The 16,477-nt window shown below is 44.3% G+C and overlaps 2 protein-coding genes across 3 annotated transcripts in view; one reads left to right on the forward strand and one right to left on the reverse strand.

The window, feature by feature from the left end:
* Positions 1–16,477, forward strand: part of Syn1 (synapsin I) — a 69,676-nt gene that overhangs the window by 43,324 nt on the left and 9,875 nt on the right. The gene's annotated exons all lie outside the window — the stretch shown is intronic.
* Positions 11,985–16,267, reverse strand: Timp1 (TIMP metallopeptidase inhibitor 1). The gene is made up of 6 exons (XM_004875299.4): positions 16,062–16,267; positions 15,063–15,191; positions 13,854–13,933; positions 13,550–13,676; positions 13,177–13,301; positions 11,985–12,246 (listed from the first exon to the last, which is right to left on the reverse strand). The coding sequence occupies exons 2-6, from the start codon at positions 15,181–15,183 to the stop codon at positions 12,076–12,078; spliced, it is 624 nt and encodes a 207-aa protein (XP_004875356.1). The 5' UTR covers positions 15,184–15,191; positions 16,062–16,267; the 3' UTR covers positions 11,985–12,075.

Below are 16,477 nucleotides of genomic sequence, written 5' to 3' on the forward strand. Positions count from 1 at the left end.
GAAGAATGAATTCTAGGAAAAACAGAGGTTAAGAGTAGAAAGATATTTATTGAGAGGATAGCTCCTGAGAGGCAGGAGGGACCCAAATTGGTAGCCGGGGGCCCCTCTTTACAGGAAAGTTTTATAGAGCAGAACCCACGTGGGTACAATGTGGGTTACAGCTATGATTAACCAATAAGTTACAAGTATAGTCACTTAGGTAACAGTGATCCAATGGGGAAACAAGTCACGTAACAAGGGTACATGGAAAGAACAAAGACTTTTTCTGGGAAATGATGGGTCTGGAAGTCTTGGTCACCCACCAGGGTGACTAATGTCTACCTAGACTTCATTTGGCCTGATGTTTATCTTTTGAAGAAGTATGCAAGCCTGGTCATTTCGTCTTTATCCTGAGGCCTGGCCTCCAACAGATGTGTCTCTGGCCACAGCTGTGATGTGTTTCACCTTTGTCCTGACTCTCTCGAGGGCCTAGCTCTATCTGACTGCCTGTAATATTTTTATCTAACTTAGCTATCTAAATATTTTGATTTGGATTGCTTTAAATCTGTATATCAGTTTTGGAAGTATGGCCATTTTGACTGTATTGGTTCTGCCTGTCCAGGAACAGATATTTCTTTAAATGTCTGGAACATTGGCTTTTGCTGATGGGCTGTGTGTACCTGTTGAGGCATGCTTTTAATGCTCAGGCAGGCTCTTTACAATTTTACATTAACCTTCACTTTCTGTTTGGACAGAGCTTCAAGGTCAGACAATTCCCTTGGAATGGGGCTTTGGTGGAACTCCACCCCTGTTTTATCTCATCCAGTTGTTGCTAATGTCAAAAGACAAAATAACAACCATTTAGTTTAAAGATCTTAATTGGCTTTATTTACAATTTTAGAATCAGGCAACACTTCTTTCCATATGATTGCATAAGTGTTCTGATGAACTGAGCAAGAGGTTTGTGAGGGACTGAAGAAAACAGAAACAAAAAAAAATTGAATTGGTTACCATCAGGTTCTTCAGATTGCCTTTTCTGTAAACATTAAAATCAGAGGAAACTTCATCATGCCAACTGAAACTGGCCTGTTGTGGAAACTTGGCTCTCTCCTGATTTCTTGGAAGGTCAGATAGCATCTTAGTTTCAATTGGTGATAGGAAATTTTAGTATAAGTGACTCCATTTTGATTTTTTAGTCTGGTCTGTTGGGTCCTAGTGCAGGAGCTTAGTAAAAAATAATCACCTCCTATAATTTTTATTTAACACTGGGCTGCTGGTTTTCACCAGTATTGCAGGGCTGTTAGTTTTTAAGGCTCTTGAAAACATGTGGAGAAGGGTATGGGAACAGGGAATATTCAAATGCAATAAAGCGTACTATTCTTGCTGAGATTCATTTTTCTTGAATAAATGCTTTCCAAATTGTAAACCTTTGATCAATTTCCAGGGTATAAAATATGTTAATTCTGACAATTTTTGCCACTTTCGGCTTTTATGAAGGTGAGGATTTTCATAGACCTTTATCTGGCATTTCTACTGACCTTACCTGGAAGTATGTCTTGTTCTTTTCCAGCCCCAGCCCTAAGATAATCCCAAAGCCAAGATCTGAAAACTTGATGTACTCACTGATGCCAGAATGTCCTTTCTTCTAAGTCCACTCATTGTAAATATTATATATATAATATTTTATATATATATTTTTTTATACCGATACCTCTGATTCTAAGCACATCACACGATTCATTCTAACCTTCCTCCATTCTATGCTTATATTTGTCTATTCTAACAGTGTTAACTTTAGTCTACAACATCATCGATGTATTCACCCATTTGATCAATTCTGCAATACAGAAAATATTTTTAGAATTGCAATACCCATATCACTATGCAAAACAAATCTTCTAAAGTAAAGCTAGAAATCTCTTTGCCCATTTTATGCCTTTAGACTGAAAGTATGCAGTCAAATACTAGATTGAAAATTTACTTGGTTTAGTTCATTTTATTTCTTGTTCAACATGGTCATCTTATTTTACTTCAAATGCAGTTTATATTTAATTAAATTTTAGTTTTTCCTATAAATGCTGATATAATTTTATATTTTACATATAAGATTCCAAACGTCAAACTATAAAAAGCATACACCAATAAAATTGAAAAATCTAGATACACTAGATAATTTCCTAAGAAAATGCAGTATACAAAAACTGACCCCATAGAGCTTAATGGAAAAATTTCTAAAAAATAAAGAGTGTGGGAGTATAGCTCAGTGGTAAAACACTTGCCTAGTATATTTGAGGCCCTGCATTTGCTCCCAAGCACTGCAAAAAAAAAAAAAAAATTGTTAAGGAACTATCTGTGTAGTGATTTCACAGGAGAATTCTACCAAACTTTAACCTTTAGCATGATCAGTGTAGTCACTAGTTAGACAAGTTAATGCCAATGCCATGTAAATTATTCCAAAGAATAAAAAAGAAGAGAAACTTACATGTTATTTTTCTAAACAATTACAACTTTGATACCACAAAGAGAAAAACAGATCATTTTCACCCAAGAATATCAATGTAAAAATTTTAAATAAAACTTAAATTGAAAACCATATTAAAAAAGAAAATCACATCAAGTAAGTAATATATTTTTAAAAGATAAAGAAAACAATATTACATAACCAAGTTTCCTTCTAGAAATTCAAGTATGGTTTGCTCTTTTTTTTTTTGGCAGTACCGGCGATCAAACTCAGGACCTTGTGCTTGTGAGGCAGGCACGGCACCTCTGAGCTAAATCCCCAGCAAGAATGGTTCCTTCTATATAATGTATTAATGCAACATATTGATAGATCCAAGGAAAAAAACCATATGATTATTTCCATAGATATTTGAAAAGCCTTTGACAAAATTCAACACCCATTCTGATAAAAGCATTCAAAAATATAAATTAATTTATACCACTTTAACATGATAAAATCTGTACATCTTGACTCTAGAATTATCATCTTAATAGGACAACATTGAAGGCATTTCTGCTAAGGTTAGGAGCAAAGCGAAGTGCCCACTATTCCAAGTCCTTTCTAAAACTGTTCTAGTGATATTGAACTAATGCCATTAGACCAACAAAAACAATTATATTCATAAAGATGGGTTAAGAAGATAATAATAATGTCTCTATTTAGAGATGATATAATAGTATACCTAGAAATCCCATAGAGAACCAATAATGAAGCTAATTCAGACAGTAAAAGAATTTAGCAATATAGCAGCATATAAAATTAACATACAAAAATCAGTAGTTTTCATATACACAAATAACCAGATAGCAAATATAATGAAAGAGTGGACATTATTTACTATAACAAAAAAGAATAGGAAAAAAGATCCAAAGACGTAGGGGTGAAGGGAGGGGAAAGGGGAAGGAAAGAAGGGAAAGAAAAAATTATGAGAAAAGAAGAAAATGGAAATGATGTCTATGTAAATAGGGAAGGGTGGAGGGGGTGAAGGGTGCACAGGTAATGGGGAAAAATAAGAATCAAAATACATCATGTACAGGTACAAACAATCATAAATGTAAGCGTATTGTATACCTAAAATGTACCAATAAATGAACTTAAGAAAAAAAAAGATAAAATACTTTAGTATAAAGTAAAAAACAGATGTAGAAATTTAAATGAAAAAGTTCAACACACTTTGAAAGACAAAGGTAGACTTAAGCAAATGGAAAGCCATTCCTTATTCTTGGCTGGAGTGAATTGACATCATAAAGATATTAATGCACCGCCTCAGGTCTTTATTTGATTTACAAATTTAATATGATTCCCCAAATATATCCAAAATCTTTAATCTTGATCTAAGAGCTGATAATAAAATTTATACAGAAAAACAAACATGTAAGAATAACTAGGAAAATCTTAAAAAGGATTAGCTAGAGGACACACCCTGCCACCCTACAGGGAGTCTAATGGGTTTGTCATCAAACACATTATGAAGCTTTTATAATTTAAAATATATTATGCTGACACATGTAACAGATGGGCTGACAGATTAAAGGAACAAAACTTAAAAATTTGGATACAGATCCACTTACATATGAAACTTTACTATATGAAAAAAATGGCAACTCAAGTTACTAGGGCAAAGAGAGACATTTTAGTAAAGCTTTATATTTGATATTTAATTTCTTCCTTCATCTGAAGTTAATTTTCATTTACAATGTGAGATAGTGTCTTAGTCTGTTTTGGGAGTGCATGCAAAAGCAGTTACATGGCAAGACAGGAAGCCAAGGAGACTCAGGAACCAGGAGCAGTCTTTTTATAACAACCCACTCTCAAGAGAACTAATCAGTGTCCCATGAGAACTATGTTAATACCTTCTATGGCTGCATCCCCAATGGTCCAATCACTTCCTCTGGGCTCCACCTCTTAAAGTTTCCACCACCTCAGCACAGCTACACTGGAGACCAAGCTTTTCTAGCACATGAACCTTTGGGGTCACACTCAAAAACTATCCCAAACAATAGCGGGTAGGTAGGCATCCAGTTCATCTTTTTCCTTATAGTTAACTCATTTTTCAACTTTGATCTGGTATACCACCTCTAGCATGTACAAAAATGTCATTCTTGTTCTGGACTCTTCTATTCCACTGGTCACTTTCTCTATACCTATACCACGCCTCTCTGCCTTAATAACAACATTTTCTCATTAAATCCTGATACCTGGTAGGGCACTTGTACTTCTTCGCTGTTCTGTAGCTGTGTAGAGACTATTTTCGTCAGGGACAGAGAGAGCAGAACTTCTGAGTCTGGGAAGAAGACAGAGTTACCTGTTCATCCCCCACCCACTATAAAACATGAAGGGGCAAAGTGAGGCCTGGATTTGTAGGAGCAGTCTTGCCCCATTCTGTCTCCTGAAGCTTCAGTGTGAAAGTTGCTGAGGCTCCATCATGTGGTGGGTGTCAGTATTGGCCTCTGATGCCCCATCTCTGTCCATCTGCTTGCATGGTACTAGGAATCTCTGGAAGATGCTCAACTCAGTTGTGTCTAAGTAGTCACCGATGGAGGGGAAATATGGGAAGACCCTGTTAAGCACAGTTTAACTTTTCACCCCAATACCCCTAGCTTAGTGATTTGCTTATGTTAATCTTGTCAGGCAGACGGGGTAGGGGCAGGGGCTGCTGTGGGAATAGCGAATTCCTCTCTCTTGCCATCTCAAATCAGGTGATTTACATGCAGCAGATAGTCATGGAGGGCTCACAGTGGGACATGCAGTGTCCAAACTGAAGGCATCTCTAGCTCCAGTCCCTTCTCGGGTCCAGGATTCTTGCTCCCTGTGGAATGAAGAAAAAAAGTATGCTTTGAGATTCGAATCTACAGGATCAAAGATATGGGGGGCCAGGGATTTAGCTCAGTGGTTTCGCTGCCTGCTGCGCAAGCGCAAGGACCCGAGTTCAATCCCTGGTACCAAAAAAAAAAAAAAAGATGTGGAGATTCTGTGAAAAGGCAAGAGTGAGAGAGGAATTAAAGGAAAGAACGAGGAAGAGATGTCAGTGGGGTAGGGAGTTTCTTCTGAGGAGCCAATTTTATTGAGATATGAAAAATTCAGAAAAAGAGATATATCCTAAATTTACAGCTTGTTGAATTTTCATTACGAATACACACCTATCACCAGATCAAGAGACAACACATGAGCAGATCTGCGGCACAGTTAGAAGTTGATGATCTTACTTTACATGGGAGCACAGCCTGTAATCCCAGCTATTTGGGAGGCTGAGGCAGGAGGATTGCAAGTTCAAGACCAGCCTGGGCAACTTAGCAAGACTCTATCTTAAATAAATAAATAAATAAATAAATAAATAAATAAATAAGAGATGGATGTAGCTCACTGGCAGAACATTTGCCTAGTATGTGCAAGGCCCTGGGTTCCATTCCTAGTATTACAAAATAAAAGTTGGTCTTCCAGAGGCTCAAGGCCATGGTTAGGGGAGATTGATAAGGATCAGGGAAAAGGAAGAGGGAGTAAGAAACAGCAAAGGGAAGCAGGGAGCAGAAAGAATAGGGACAAGCTGGAGCACCGAGGGGACATCTGTGTCTGTCGGAATACTTGAGCCCAGTCTCCTCCTTTCCTGATGCTATTTGGGAAGCTCTTTTTTGCCCCTCTCTGAGCCCTTCCAAGGCCACATTTGGCATCTTGTGAAGTATAGATGTTCATCCCTTGTAAAACCTGGGATAAAGTGTGACTGGATGTCTCTTGGCCAGAACACATGTGATCCACAAGTGGCCAGTCTCCAAGATTCAGGACACTGTGGATTGAGAACAGAATTAACTGTGGTGGACTGAAATTGGAAGCACAGTAGCCCATGATGGCACTTGGTGTCAAAAATGTTCCAGAAATGGAGGCTGTTTATTCTGGGCAGGTATAGAGGGAGGCCCAAGGGTGAGGATTCATATGGGGTATGGACAGGTGTGCTGATCTGTGATGAAATTCATAAAGGGGAGCCTTTCCTCATGGGTGTCACTGCAGTTGATCTTCGTCAACATATAGCTAGCTATAACTACATTGCTTTTTATTTTGGGGTGCTTCTGTGAACCATAGAGCCAACATGTGATTAGAATCTGTGAGGGAGAAAGGAAAAGGACACTAGGAATGAGGAATATTTATGGGGTGAAGCCTGGGGTCTTAGTATCACATCAATAACTTTTGGGGGGGCACTGTGGATTGAACCCAGATCCGTATGCTGAGCTACATTCCCATCCCTTTTTAATTTTTTTTATGTTGAGACAGTGACTCATTAAGTTGCTAAGTTGCCCAGGCTGGCCTCAAACTTGTGCTCCTCCTGCCTCAGTTTCCCAGGTAGCTGGTATTACAGGTCTGTGCTACCACCTCAACTTATCAGTAGCTTTTGATCTCAGAGACCCAGTCCATTCTTTCAGCCAGAACAAGGTCAGGGGCTTATATTCTGGTAGGAAGACAGGTGTCAAGCAGAGGTGGGCAGGGTACCCCATTATGTGTGTATGTGTGTGTGTTGCTGGAAACAGAATGCAGGACCTTGCACATGCTAGGCAAATGCTCTACCACTGAATAACACTCCAGCTTCCCTGGTGATTCTGAAGTCATAATGCTGCAAAGTAAGAGTGAAGAGCATGAGTTGCAGGAATTAAGCCACAAGGACCAAGAGTGGGAGAAATCTTGTCAGGGGACCCTTTGGGGTTTAGGTTTCAAGACTCCTGAAAAAAGTTTACAGAACATCTGGCCTCCACTCTTTCTGAGATCCTCCTAGAGACGCTCTCGTGTCTGAGTTACAGTAAGCAGCATGGAAATGTGGTTGGCAGATCCCAAAGACCTGCTCAAGAGTGCTCTTGGACAGAGCCAGAAGCAACAAGAAGGCGGATTCATGGTAGGGGCTTGAGGGATGAGTGGAGGGTAAAGTTGAAGCATGATCTTTCCCTGGCCCAGCTCATTCCCAGTCAGGAGAGGATTTGAGAGCATCTAGCTAATAATAACTATTGTTTTCCTGGGGTCAGGGGAAGGCCTCCTTGATGTGGTGGGGGGAAAGGACCCTCAGTCTGGGGACCCACCTCCATCAGTCAGAGATGTAGCACTCCACAGAGGCTCAGCAAGTAGCACAAGGTCAGTGGTAGATAAATATCCCACAACCAGAAGGTGTAAGTTTAGGGCTTCCTGCCCATATGAAGCATTGCTCTCTACTCTCAGGAGATCCACCTCCAGCCTTCTACTGCAGTAGGGAACTGGTAGCTGGAGAGTGTACCTGGGGCTCTAACAACTTCTTGCACAGACTTTCAACCAATCTTTTTTTTTTTAAAGCTTCCATATTCCAGAAAGAACTTGTGTCCTAATCCTCTTTTTTGATGAGGGTTCTACAATGTAATTCACCACTGCTACTGACATCCAGACCTGGGTGCTGAGATGTCAGTATCAGTCACTATTAATAAATGGGAGGGTCTGGTCTTATATAAATTGACTTTTCCATCTGTCACTGGTTAGTAGGCAGAGATGTTTCACCATATGGGGTAGTATCTTGGAAACTGTTGTAGCAGGGTTATTTTCCAACTAGATATATCTAAGGATAGAGAAATGTGTCAGTAGGGGTCAATCAATAGGAAATATATGGATAGCTGGGTTTTATGAATGGGAAGATTTTTTTTTTTGGTACCGGAGATCGAACTGAGGTCCTTGCGCTTGCGCAGCAGGCGGAGAAACCACTGAGCTAAATCCTCGGCCCTATGGGAAGATTTTTAAGCAAGGTTATCAATGAGATAAATAGCAATGGTGGGTATTTCTGAATGAAAAGATTTTACAAGGGGGCTTACCAGTGGGAGCATTTTTGATGAGCAAGTTTGAATGGAGAGTTTTATCATTTTCGGTAGACAACAGGAGATGTGCCAGTGGGTCAAAATTTGTGAATGGGAAGATTTGCCAATAGAGGTTGTCCTGGGAATAATGTCATAAAAAGATATTCATGAGGGCCGGGGATTTAGCTCAGTGGTTTCCCTGCCTGCTGCGCAAGCACAAAGACCCAAGTTCGATCCCCGGTACCACAAAAAAAAAAAAAAGATATTCATGAATAGAGAGATTTGTCAGCTAGGGGGATGCCACTGGGCAGGTAGTTATGAAAAGCAATACTTGTGGCTGGGCTACATCAATAAACAATAGCTTGGTGCTGGGTACTTGTGAATGGGAAGATTTGTCAGTGGGGGTTATCACTGGGGAGATGGCACTGGAATATTTATGAACAAGATGTTTCTTCGTGGGATATTTGTGAAAAGGGATTTGTTTCAGTGAAGAGATGGGACTAATCAAAGGAAGGATTTACCAAGGGCTTAGGGATTTGTCATCTGTAGTCTTGGAAACATTAAAGATTTATAAAAGTAGGGATTTGCCCACAATGAAGGCTACATATGGGGAATGTTATCATGTAATAGTTTTCCTTGAAAGTCTTCTAAAAGTTGGTGTTTGTCGGTGGAGGGATTTGCACACTAGAAAGCAGTGAATAAGCATCATAATAAAAAGAATATTACAAATGAGCATATTAAATATTTTTAACATTTCTGGAATGATTATCATGATCCTGAGTTTTATATGAGGGTTTCTGGAGTGCATGAAATCATTGCTACTACTTTACATTATTTCTAACATTTTATTTTATTTCTAGTATCAAATATTATTTGGACCTAGGCATAGTGGCACACGCCTACAATCCCAGCCCTCAGAAGGCTGAGGCAGGAGGATTGCTGTGAGTTCAAGGCCAGCCTGGACTACATAGTGAGTTCAAGGCTAACCCATACTACGTAGTGAAGCCCTGTCTCAAAAAAAAATTATTTGCAACATTGCACCACTCATTACTGATAAAAATTATCACTGCTACAGTTACGCATTTAATTATATTTACTGTAACTACTACTTATAAGTGCTACATGCCTAGTACTGTTCTAAGCACTTTACATATACTACTTCATTCAATACACACATTGTCCTTATGAGTTAGGAATGTTTTAGCTCTATTTTACAGATGTGGGAACTGAGGCACAGAAGGGCAATATGATTTTCCCCAAGGACACAGACCTAGGACGTGTCAGGGGCAGGATTTGAATGCAGATGACCTGGCTACAGGGTTCATGTTCTTAACCAGTACATTACACTGCCTGTGAGAAATTAAGTCACTCTTAGTAATATTGCCCATTAAGTTGTTGTTATGAGAGTGTCATGGTTTTTATTGTTTTTGTTGTTTGCAATACTCAGGGCCTCACACATGGTAGGCAAGTGCTTTACCTCTGAGCCACATCCTCAGCCCAAGTTTCCTGTGTGTTTTGACCTCAAAAATATCTAAGGGGTAAATACACCTCATAATCATTCTCCAACCCTAGGACAGACTAGGTCTGAAGGACTTTGGGTAGGGACTGTTGTGCCCACATTTTAGGGAGAAGACTGTGGCTCAGGAAAGTGAAGGGCAGGTGTTCAGGTTACCCACTGAGCTGGATCCCACACTGCACATCTCATGTAGCTGCAACCACACGTGCTTCCTCTCAGCCATCACAAAAGTTCTCCTAATGAGACTGACACACAGACACAATGCTGTGGGGGTGTCTATTTTCATGGATTTCCTAGAACGTGATGGGGGATCCCAGAACTACAGATCCTGCCAGGAGCTCATGCCAGGTCTGGGGAAAAAGTAGCCTTGGGTCCTGTTCTGGCCACTCTGTGCCTTGGCCCCACCTGCTTATGCTCACTGGGTGTGAGTGTAGAATGCGGACAGTTCAGGATGGACAGGTGGGCAGAACAGCCTGCCTGCTGGGTTCTGCCTTTCTCTTGGCACCTACTACTTCACCTTCCTCCCAGGGGTGGTGTGGCCAGGGCTCAGGGAATGGGCCTTGAAGTCAAGGAGCCACTGAAGAGTGCAAGGAGCTGATGTGAGGGTTTGGTGAATTGTCAGGAGCTTCTGAGGTCTTGCAGGCTGCAGAAGGACCAAAAGGTACCCATGCCCTTCCCTTGCAGTTGTACCCATCAGCAAAGCCTGCCATTTTCCCCTTTTGATGGACAGGGTTCTGACCTCCCAGGCACAACCAAGGTGTAAGTGTTGCTGTAGACACCGGTGCTCTAGCTTTGAGCCATCTGGGTGTTCCCTGTTCAGGGGAATAGATACTGGCTGCTCAAATACTGCCCATCCTGATCTGGGGCATAACTTGGGCCTAAGGGAACCTCCCGGCAGTGTAGAATGCTCTGGGGCAGGACCACAGGGCACCCAGGGAGCCATGCTTGGTGACCTAGAATGCTCCAGAGTCCTGGGTTCCTATTAGCAGTGGGTAGTCTGATGGGAGGGATTTTGGGGGGTCCTTTTCTTCATCAAAATTGACATACTGGATCTTTTCTCAAGCAGATTCAGGTCAATAGAACACGTAGGTGTTCCATTAAGTGTTTGTCCCAATCCTAAATCCTGGTTCCCAGTGATCTCATTTGGGTTAGGACCTTTGGAGAACCAGAGCAGGATCCAGGGACTGGGAAAGGCTGGAGAGGCCTAGGCCCAGCGAGGGAGCAGGAAGCTCCAGGAAAGGGGTGTTTGGAGTGTCTCTTGCTTAGGTTTTATGGAGGAAGGTGCTCCAGAAAGGTGAGTCTCAGGTAGAGTTTAGGTAAAGGGAGATGTGTGGAGGTGCAGGCCAGTATGTGCCTGGACAGTTCTAATTTTGGGCCTTACCTTCAATTTCATGGTCAGTCTTTCCTTCAGAGTTGGTCAGTGAGAGGAGGAGAGAGAGGGAGAGTAGGGCAGAGCCTTGGGATTTCAGGATCATCCCTTCTCCCCATCCCACCTCCTGCTGTGTCTCAAACAGCCCCTCTTAAGGGATCTCCCACAGGCCATGGTGTGGTGCAAAAGCTAGCCCTTCTTCCAAGAGTCCAGCCAGGAGTTACAGTGGGGGCTCTGCATCCCCTCCTGTCACTCAAGTTAGACATAGTACTGTACAGAACCTAAGGGTGGGGACAGTGACACAGGTTTGGAAGGGGCATCTTCACTGGACATCAGGACAAGGACTGAGGCAAAGAAATCAGTTTGCTAATTGATAGGACATGTGTCAATGAGTTTGTCAACTGAGATTTGTGAATACGGGGATTTATAGCTGTGGGATAATTCATTAATTGGAGAGCCCTAGTGAAATAGGAATGAAAAACTACTGTAGTAAAATATTTTAAAGAACTGCATATTCAATAATTTGGAGGTGATAACACAATTTAAATGACCATGACTGATGTTGCAGATGGCCAGCCCTAATACCTATGATCAGATTATTACTAGTAGATCAAATTTTGTATAAAATATAAAAACTCAATATCTTTTTCCCCCTACCTTGTTGAGGATGGAACCCAGGGCCTTGTATGTGCTAGGCAAGCGCTCAACCACTGAGCTACAGCCCTAGTCCCCAAATCCAACATCTTGTCCCTCCAGTTAGTCCCAGGGTGCTCCCACCAGGTCATCAGTGACATGGTTTGTTCACAGGCAGTACACAGAGAGAGCATCTGCTGAATGACAGTTCTTTATTTCACCATCAAAAGAAAGAGGAGAGTGGGAAGACATGAAGGCTTCAGTTGCCATGAGGGGCAGGCTTCATTCAGTCTGTCTTGGTCCGTAGGGACTGCCAGGTGCATAACCCTGATTCTCGTGGCAGGCAGGCAAGGTGGCGGCTCTGGAAGCCCTTCTCAGTACCACTCAGGAGCATGTCTGTCCACAAGCATTGAGTGTCGCTCTCCAATTTGCAGGGGATGGATGAACAGGCAAACACCTGGAGGGAAGGGAAGAACCCCTTCTCTGAGGATTTCTCTTCCCACTCCCTCTCCTACAGAGGAGAATTTTCTCTTCAGCTTGTAGTATGGAACTGCCGGGGAGAATTGGTGTCACCCCACCTGGGTTTGGACCCAAGAACAGCCCACTGGAGGAACAGTAAGATAGCAAGCAATCAATGTCTTGGAATGGTAGGTGGGGAACAGTTGTTTGGGGTCAGTCAGTCAGGTGTCCTGGGGAATTGTCCCTTTGGGCAGGGAACAGCCAGTGGGGCTCTGAGACAGTCACTGGGGATATTTGGAGCCATCAAGGAACAGTGTTGGAATAGCCAGAAAGTCAGTCAGTGTAATGCTTCCTGGTGTCTGGGGCAGTCAGAGCTGCAGAGCATCTATAAGTTCTGCTGGGGAAGAGTCAGTGGGCTTGGGGAGAAGCCCTTTGGTTTCTTGAAGAACTTTCTAAGGAAGCAAAAATTAATCCCAGGAAGCCAGGTGTGGTGGTGCATGCCTGTAATCCCAGCACTCAGGAGGCCAAGGCAGGAGGATCGCCACAAGTTCAAGGCCAACCTGGGCTACATAGTGAGTTCAGAGCCAGCCTGAACTACAGAGTGAGAACCTGTCTCAAAAAAAAAAAATCCCAGTGTGTCAGGAATAGACAGTGGGATTACAGAATAATCACAAAGGAGAGTTAGAGGGACAGGTTAGAAGGTTCAGGGAACAGGCAATCCCAAGTTATCAGACACGGGACAGGTGGACAACCAGGATTTCTCAGGGTGCAGTCTCAGGTTTGGGGGAATAGCAAGAGGGATCATGGACACCCCTGGGAATTGGGAAGCAGTCCAAAGAACCGTCACAGGGAGGAAGAAACAAGCCCACAGTTTCGGGAAGAGTACAGAGAATGACCTCCAGGCAGAGGACAGGGCCCAGGCACTCACTGTGCATGCCCCACAGCCAGCAGAGTAGGTCTTGGTGAAGCCCTTGTGCTGAGAAGAGGTCAGACTGTGCCAGGGAACCACGAAACTGCAGGTGGATACGTGCAAGTTCCCGTCTCGCAATTGTCCTGGGAAGGAGGGGAGAAAACCAAAGGCAGCTTTTGATTGGCTGGGCCGGGGCCTGGGCAGCACCTGATTGGCGCCATGGGCATACAGACCCCCCACTCTGCAAGGTCCCGGGCTTCTGATAGGCTGAAATTGGGACGGTCACAATTTCAACTGGGATGGTTCCCTACCGAGCCTCGCCCCCACCCGGTTGCTAGGCAGCATCTTAGGAGAGATTGGCTTGGCCCAGCGCGAGGGGGCAGGGCCTCACCAGCGATGAGAAACTCTTCGCTGCGGTTCTGGGACCGGTGGAAGTACCCACAGAGGCTCTCCATGGCGGGGGTGTAGAGGAACCGGATGTCGTTGGCATTTCCCAAGGGATCAAACCCTTTGAACGTCTGTTGACGGATGAGAAGAGTCTCTTTTACCGACATACTCCTCCCACTCCAAGTTCTTCCCTTAAGTCATATACCCAAATCCTGACATCACAATTCCCACACCACCCATGTCCAGAAATTTCTATTTTGAGAAGTAGGAAGACGTTAGGGAAGGACAGTGAGGGGACAGGAAGATACCTTGGTCACTTTGATCTCATAACGCTTGTGAAAGGTGGTTGTGTTGACTTCTACGGTCCCCATGAACTTGGCCCTTATAACTACAGAGGAGGAAGGAGAAAAATCCATCAATTGAGGGGTGTGAGCAAATAAAAATAATCATAATAAAAACATACCTGTAAATAGGGATTACTGAGTGCCCTACAGCACAAGCAATTCATACATCCACTGGTTGATTCATCCATACAGTGAGTGTCTGTTCTCTGCCCAGCACTGCTTTAAGCCTTTTCATATATTCATTTGTTCACTCAACAAATATTTACTGTATGCTAGGTGCTGTTCTGGGTATTAGGACCACAGCAATGAGCAAAACACAGAAATTCCTTCCCTTGTGGAGCTCACATTCTAGCCAGGAGGAGACAGACTACACATGTACAAATGAGCGTATGCGATGTTAGAAGATACGAAGTGTGATGACTGGGAAGCAGAGCTGAGTGGGGAAGGGGAACAATCATTTTTTGCTTTACCAAACTGTAGTCTGGCTCCTCCCAGGCCCATCTGTGCACTTTTTTGTAAAATCCAGTGCTAGCACAAAATCCTGCTAAATCAGTATAGTGAGGACCCCCCACCCCATTTGATTCCCTTCAGTATCTGAAGAGGCTCCTCATCTTCCATCACCCCTCAGGTGATGTCTGGTCACCCTGCCCTATCTTCAGCAGGAATCCTGTTAGATTGGTTTAGCTAGAACCCTCCTTATCCCTGATGTTTCTTTTGAGTAATTTTCCACTCACTGACCCTTACCCTGCTCCTAGATTATAGATTCCCACTTGCCCATGCTGTATTGGAAGTTGAGCCCAGTCTTTCTCTCCCACAGCAAAATCGCATTGCTGTGGCCCCTCATACCTACCTGGATGCTCCTGAATAGTCTGCCTTACCTGGCCTTAACAAGTATCATTGGATATTTTTCTTCTTTAGCAGGGATCAAGAGTACTAGGGGCAGTGATTAAAATTTTAAACAAGGTGGTAAGGGAAGGCCACCCTGAGAAGGTGACCTCTGAGGCTGACCCATCTGGATATCTGGGGGGAAGGGTGTGCCAGGCAGAGGTAGCAGCCAGCACCAAGGTCCTGTGGTGGGCTTGGGGCTAGTGTAATCATGGAAATCAGAGGAAGCCAGTATGGCTGAAGCAGAGATATGCAGGGTAAGTGTGGGTAGGAAGGGGCCAGACTCACCAAAGTTGGAGTTGCAGAAGGCCGTCTGAGGGTGGGGTGGGGCACAGGTGCAGGCCCTGCTGGGGTCTATCAGTGACAGCAACAGCAGGATGCCGGAGGCCAGAGGCACAAAGGGGGCCATGGTGGATTCTGTTGGGGGAGGGAGGGATCAGGCAGCCCCCAGCTTAGTTTATCTGCTAACTTGGGAAACCTAGTAGAGATTAGGGTACTAGGTTTGGGGTTGGGGAGCCTGAGGATTTTAAGGGGGTTGGAGAGCCCAGAGAAGTTTAGGGCTTCAAAGAGTTGGAAGAGTTTGAGAGGGTGTGGAGTATGAGTGATATAAGGGACTGAGCTGGAGGATTATGGGGTTGTGGCAATTGGTGAATAAGATGGCTGGGAAGTTTGAGGATTTAAGGGGGTTGGGGAAACCTGGAGGTTGAGGAGTTTGGGGTGGGGAATTTGGGGGCTGGGGGAACTGGAAGAGTTTGGGAGTACAGGAGTTGTGCATATTAAGAGATACAGGGCTGGAGGATTTAAGGAGATTGAGGAATTCAAAGGAGTGGGGATTTAGGGAATTGGAGGAGTTTGGGAATTCAAGGGGTGGGAGAACTGGAGTTCTTAAGGGGATGAGTACTTGAGGGATTTGGGAGCAGAGGAAGTTCTAAGGTTAGGGAGTTGGAGATTGAGGAGTTCAGGGAGCTACAGGAATTAGGGTAGGGCTTTAGGGGGCAATGAGAGAATTCCGAGGAGTTAGCAGGTTGGGAGGCCTTCGTGGTATTAGAGGTTTTTGGGTTTGGAGGAGTTGGGTATAAATGCCAGAGGCTGAAAGGATTTGGGGGTGTCGGGATTGGGGGAGCAATTCCGCCGTGAATCCCCGTCCCCCCTTGACCAGCCCTGGGTCCTCGTCCCCACAGGTCAGGCTGAGCAGCCTGGCATCTGGCACAGGACAGGATGGGCCTGGTGGCGCGCACACAGGCTCTAGCTCAGTCCAGCCCTGCAAGGACCCAGGTCCCCGCTCACCTCTGGTGTCTCTCTAGGCGCTGGATCTGCGGCGATGGCGGCAGGGCTGGAGCAGGAGAGGATAAATGTCCACGCGAGGGGCGGGGTTGACGCGGAAATCACAGGCCTCCAGCCTTCCTGGATGCATTACTCATCCGCCCACCGGCAGCGGCAGCAGCGGAGAAGCCTAGGGGCGGGCCGAGGGCTGCCCAAAGGAGATCCACCCTCCTCCGCCCGCGCCCGCCCGCAGCCTCGCCCCCTTCCCCAGCTCCACGTCGTGAGGCCTCCAGAGCTGTTAGGCCAGCAGTCCAAGCCCCCCGAAGGTCCTCAAAGTCTCTCCAACCATCCGCCTCCCCCAAACTCCCCATGGCTTAACCCCGAAGCAGTTCATTCTTACATTTATTGTGCATCTACTCTGTGCGGAGCCCTAGTGTATC

This window comes from Heterocephalus glaber, unplaced genomic scaffold, assembly GCF_053883595.1.
Source record: "Heterocephalus glaber isolate CG9 unplaced genomic scaffold, H.glaber_assembly_v1.0 deba00001547, whole genome shotgun sequence".
Lineage (NCBI taxonomy): Eukaryota > Metazoa > Chordata > Mammalia > Rodentia > Bathyergidae > Heterocephalus > Heterocephalus glaber.

What these genes read in the sequence shown, in the direction of transcription:
- Timp1 (XM_004875299.4), bottom strand. Translation starts at nt 15,183, where the DNA reads ATGGCCCCCTTTGTGCCTCTGGCCTCCGGCATCCTGCTGTTGCTGTCA. An exon ending in CGAAGAGTTTCTCATCGCTG is followed by an intron (nt 13,302 to 13,549) that starts GTGAGGCCCTGC and finishes CCTCCTTCCCAG; the next exon opens with GACAATTGCGAGACGGGAAC. An exon ending in CTGGCTGTGGGGCATGCACA is followed by an intron (nt 12,247 to 13,176) that starts GTGAGTGCCTGG and finishes CCTTCCCTCCAG; the next exon opens with GTGTTTGCCTGTTCATCCAT.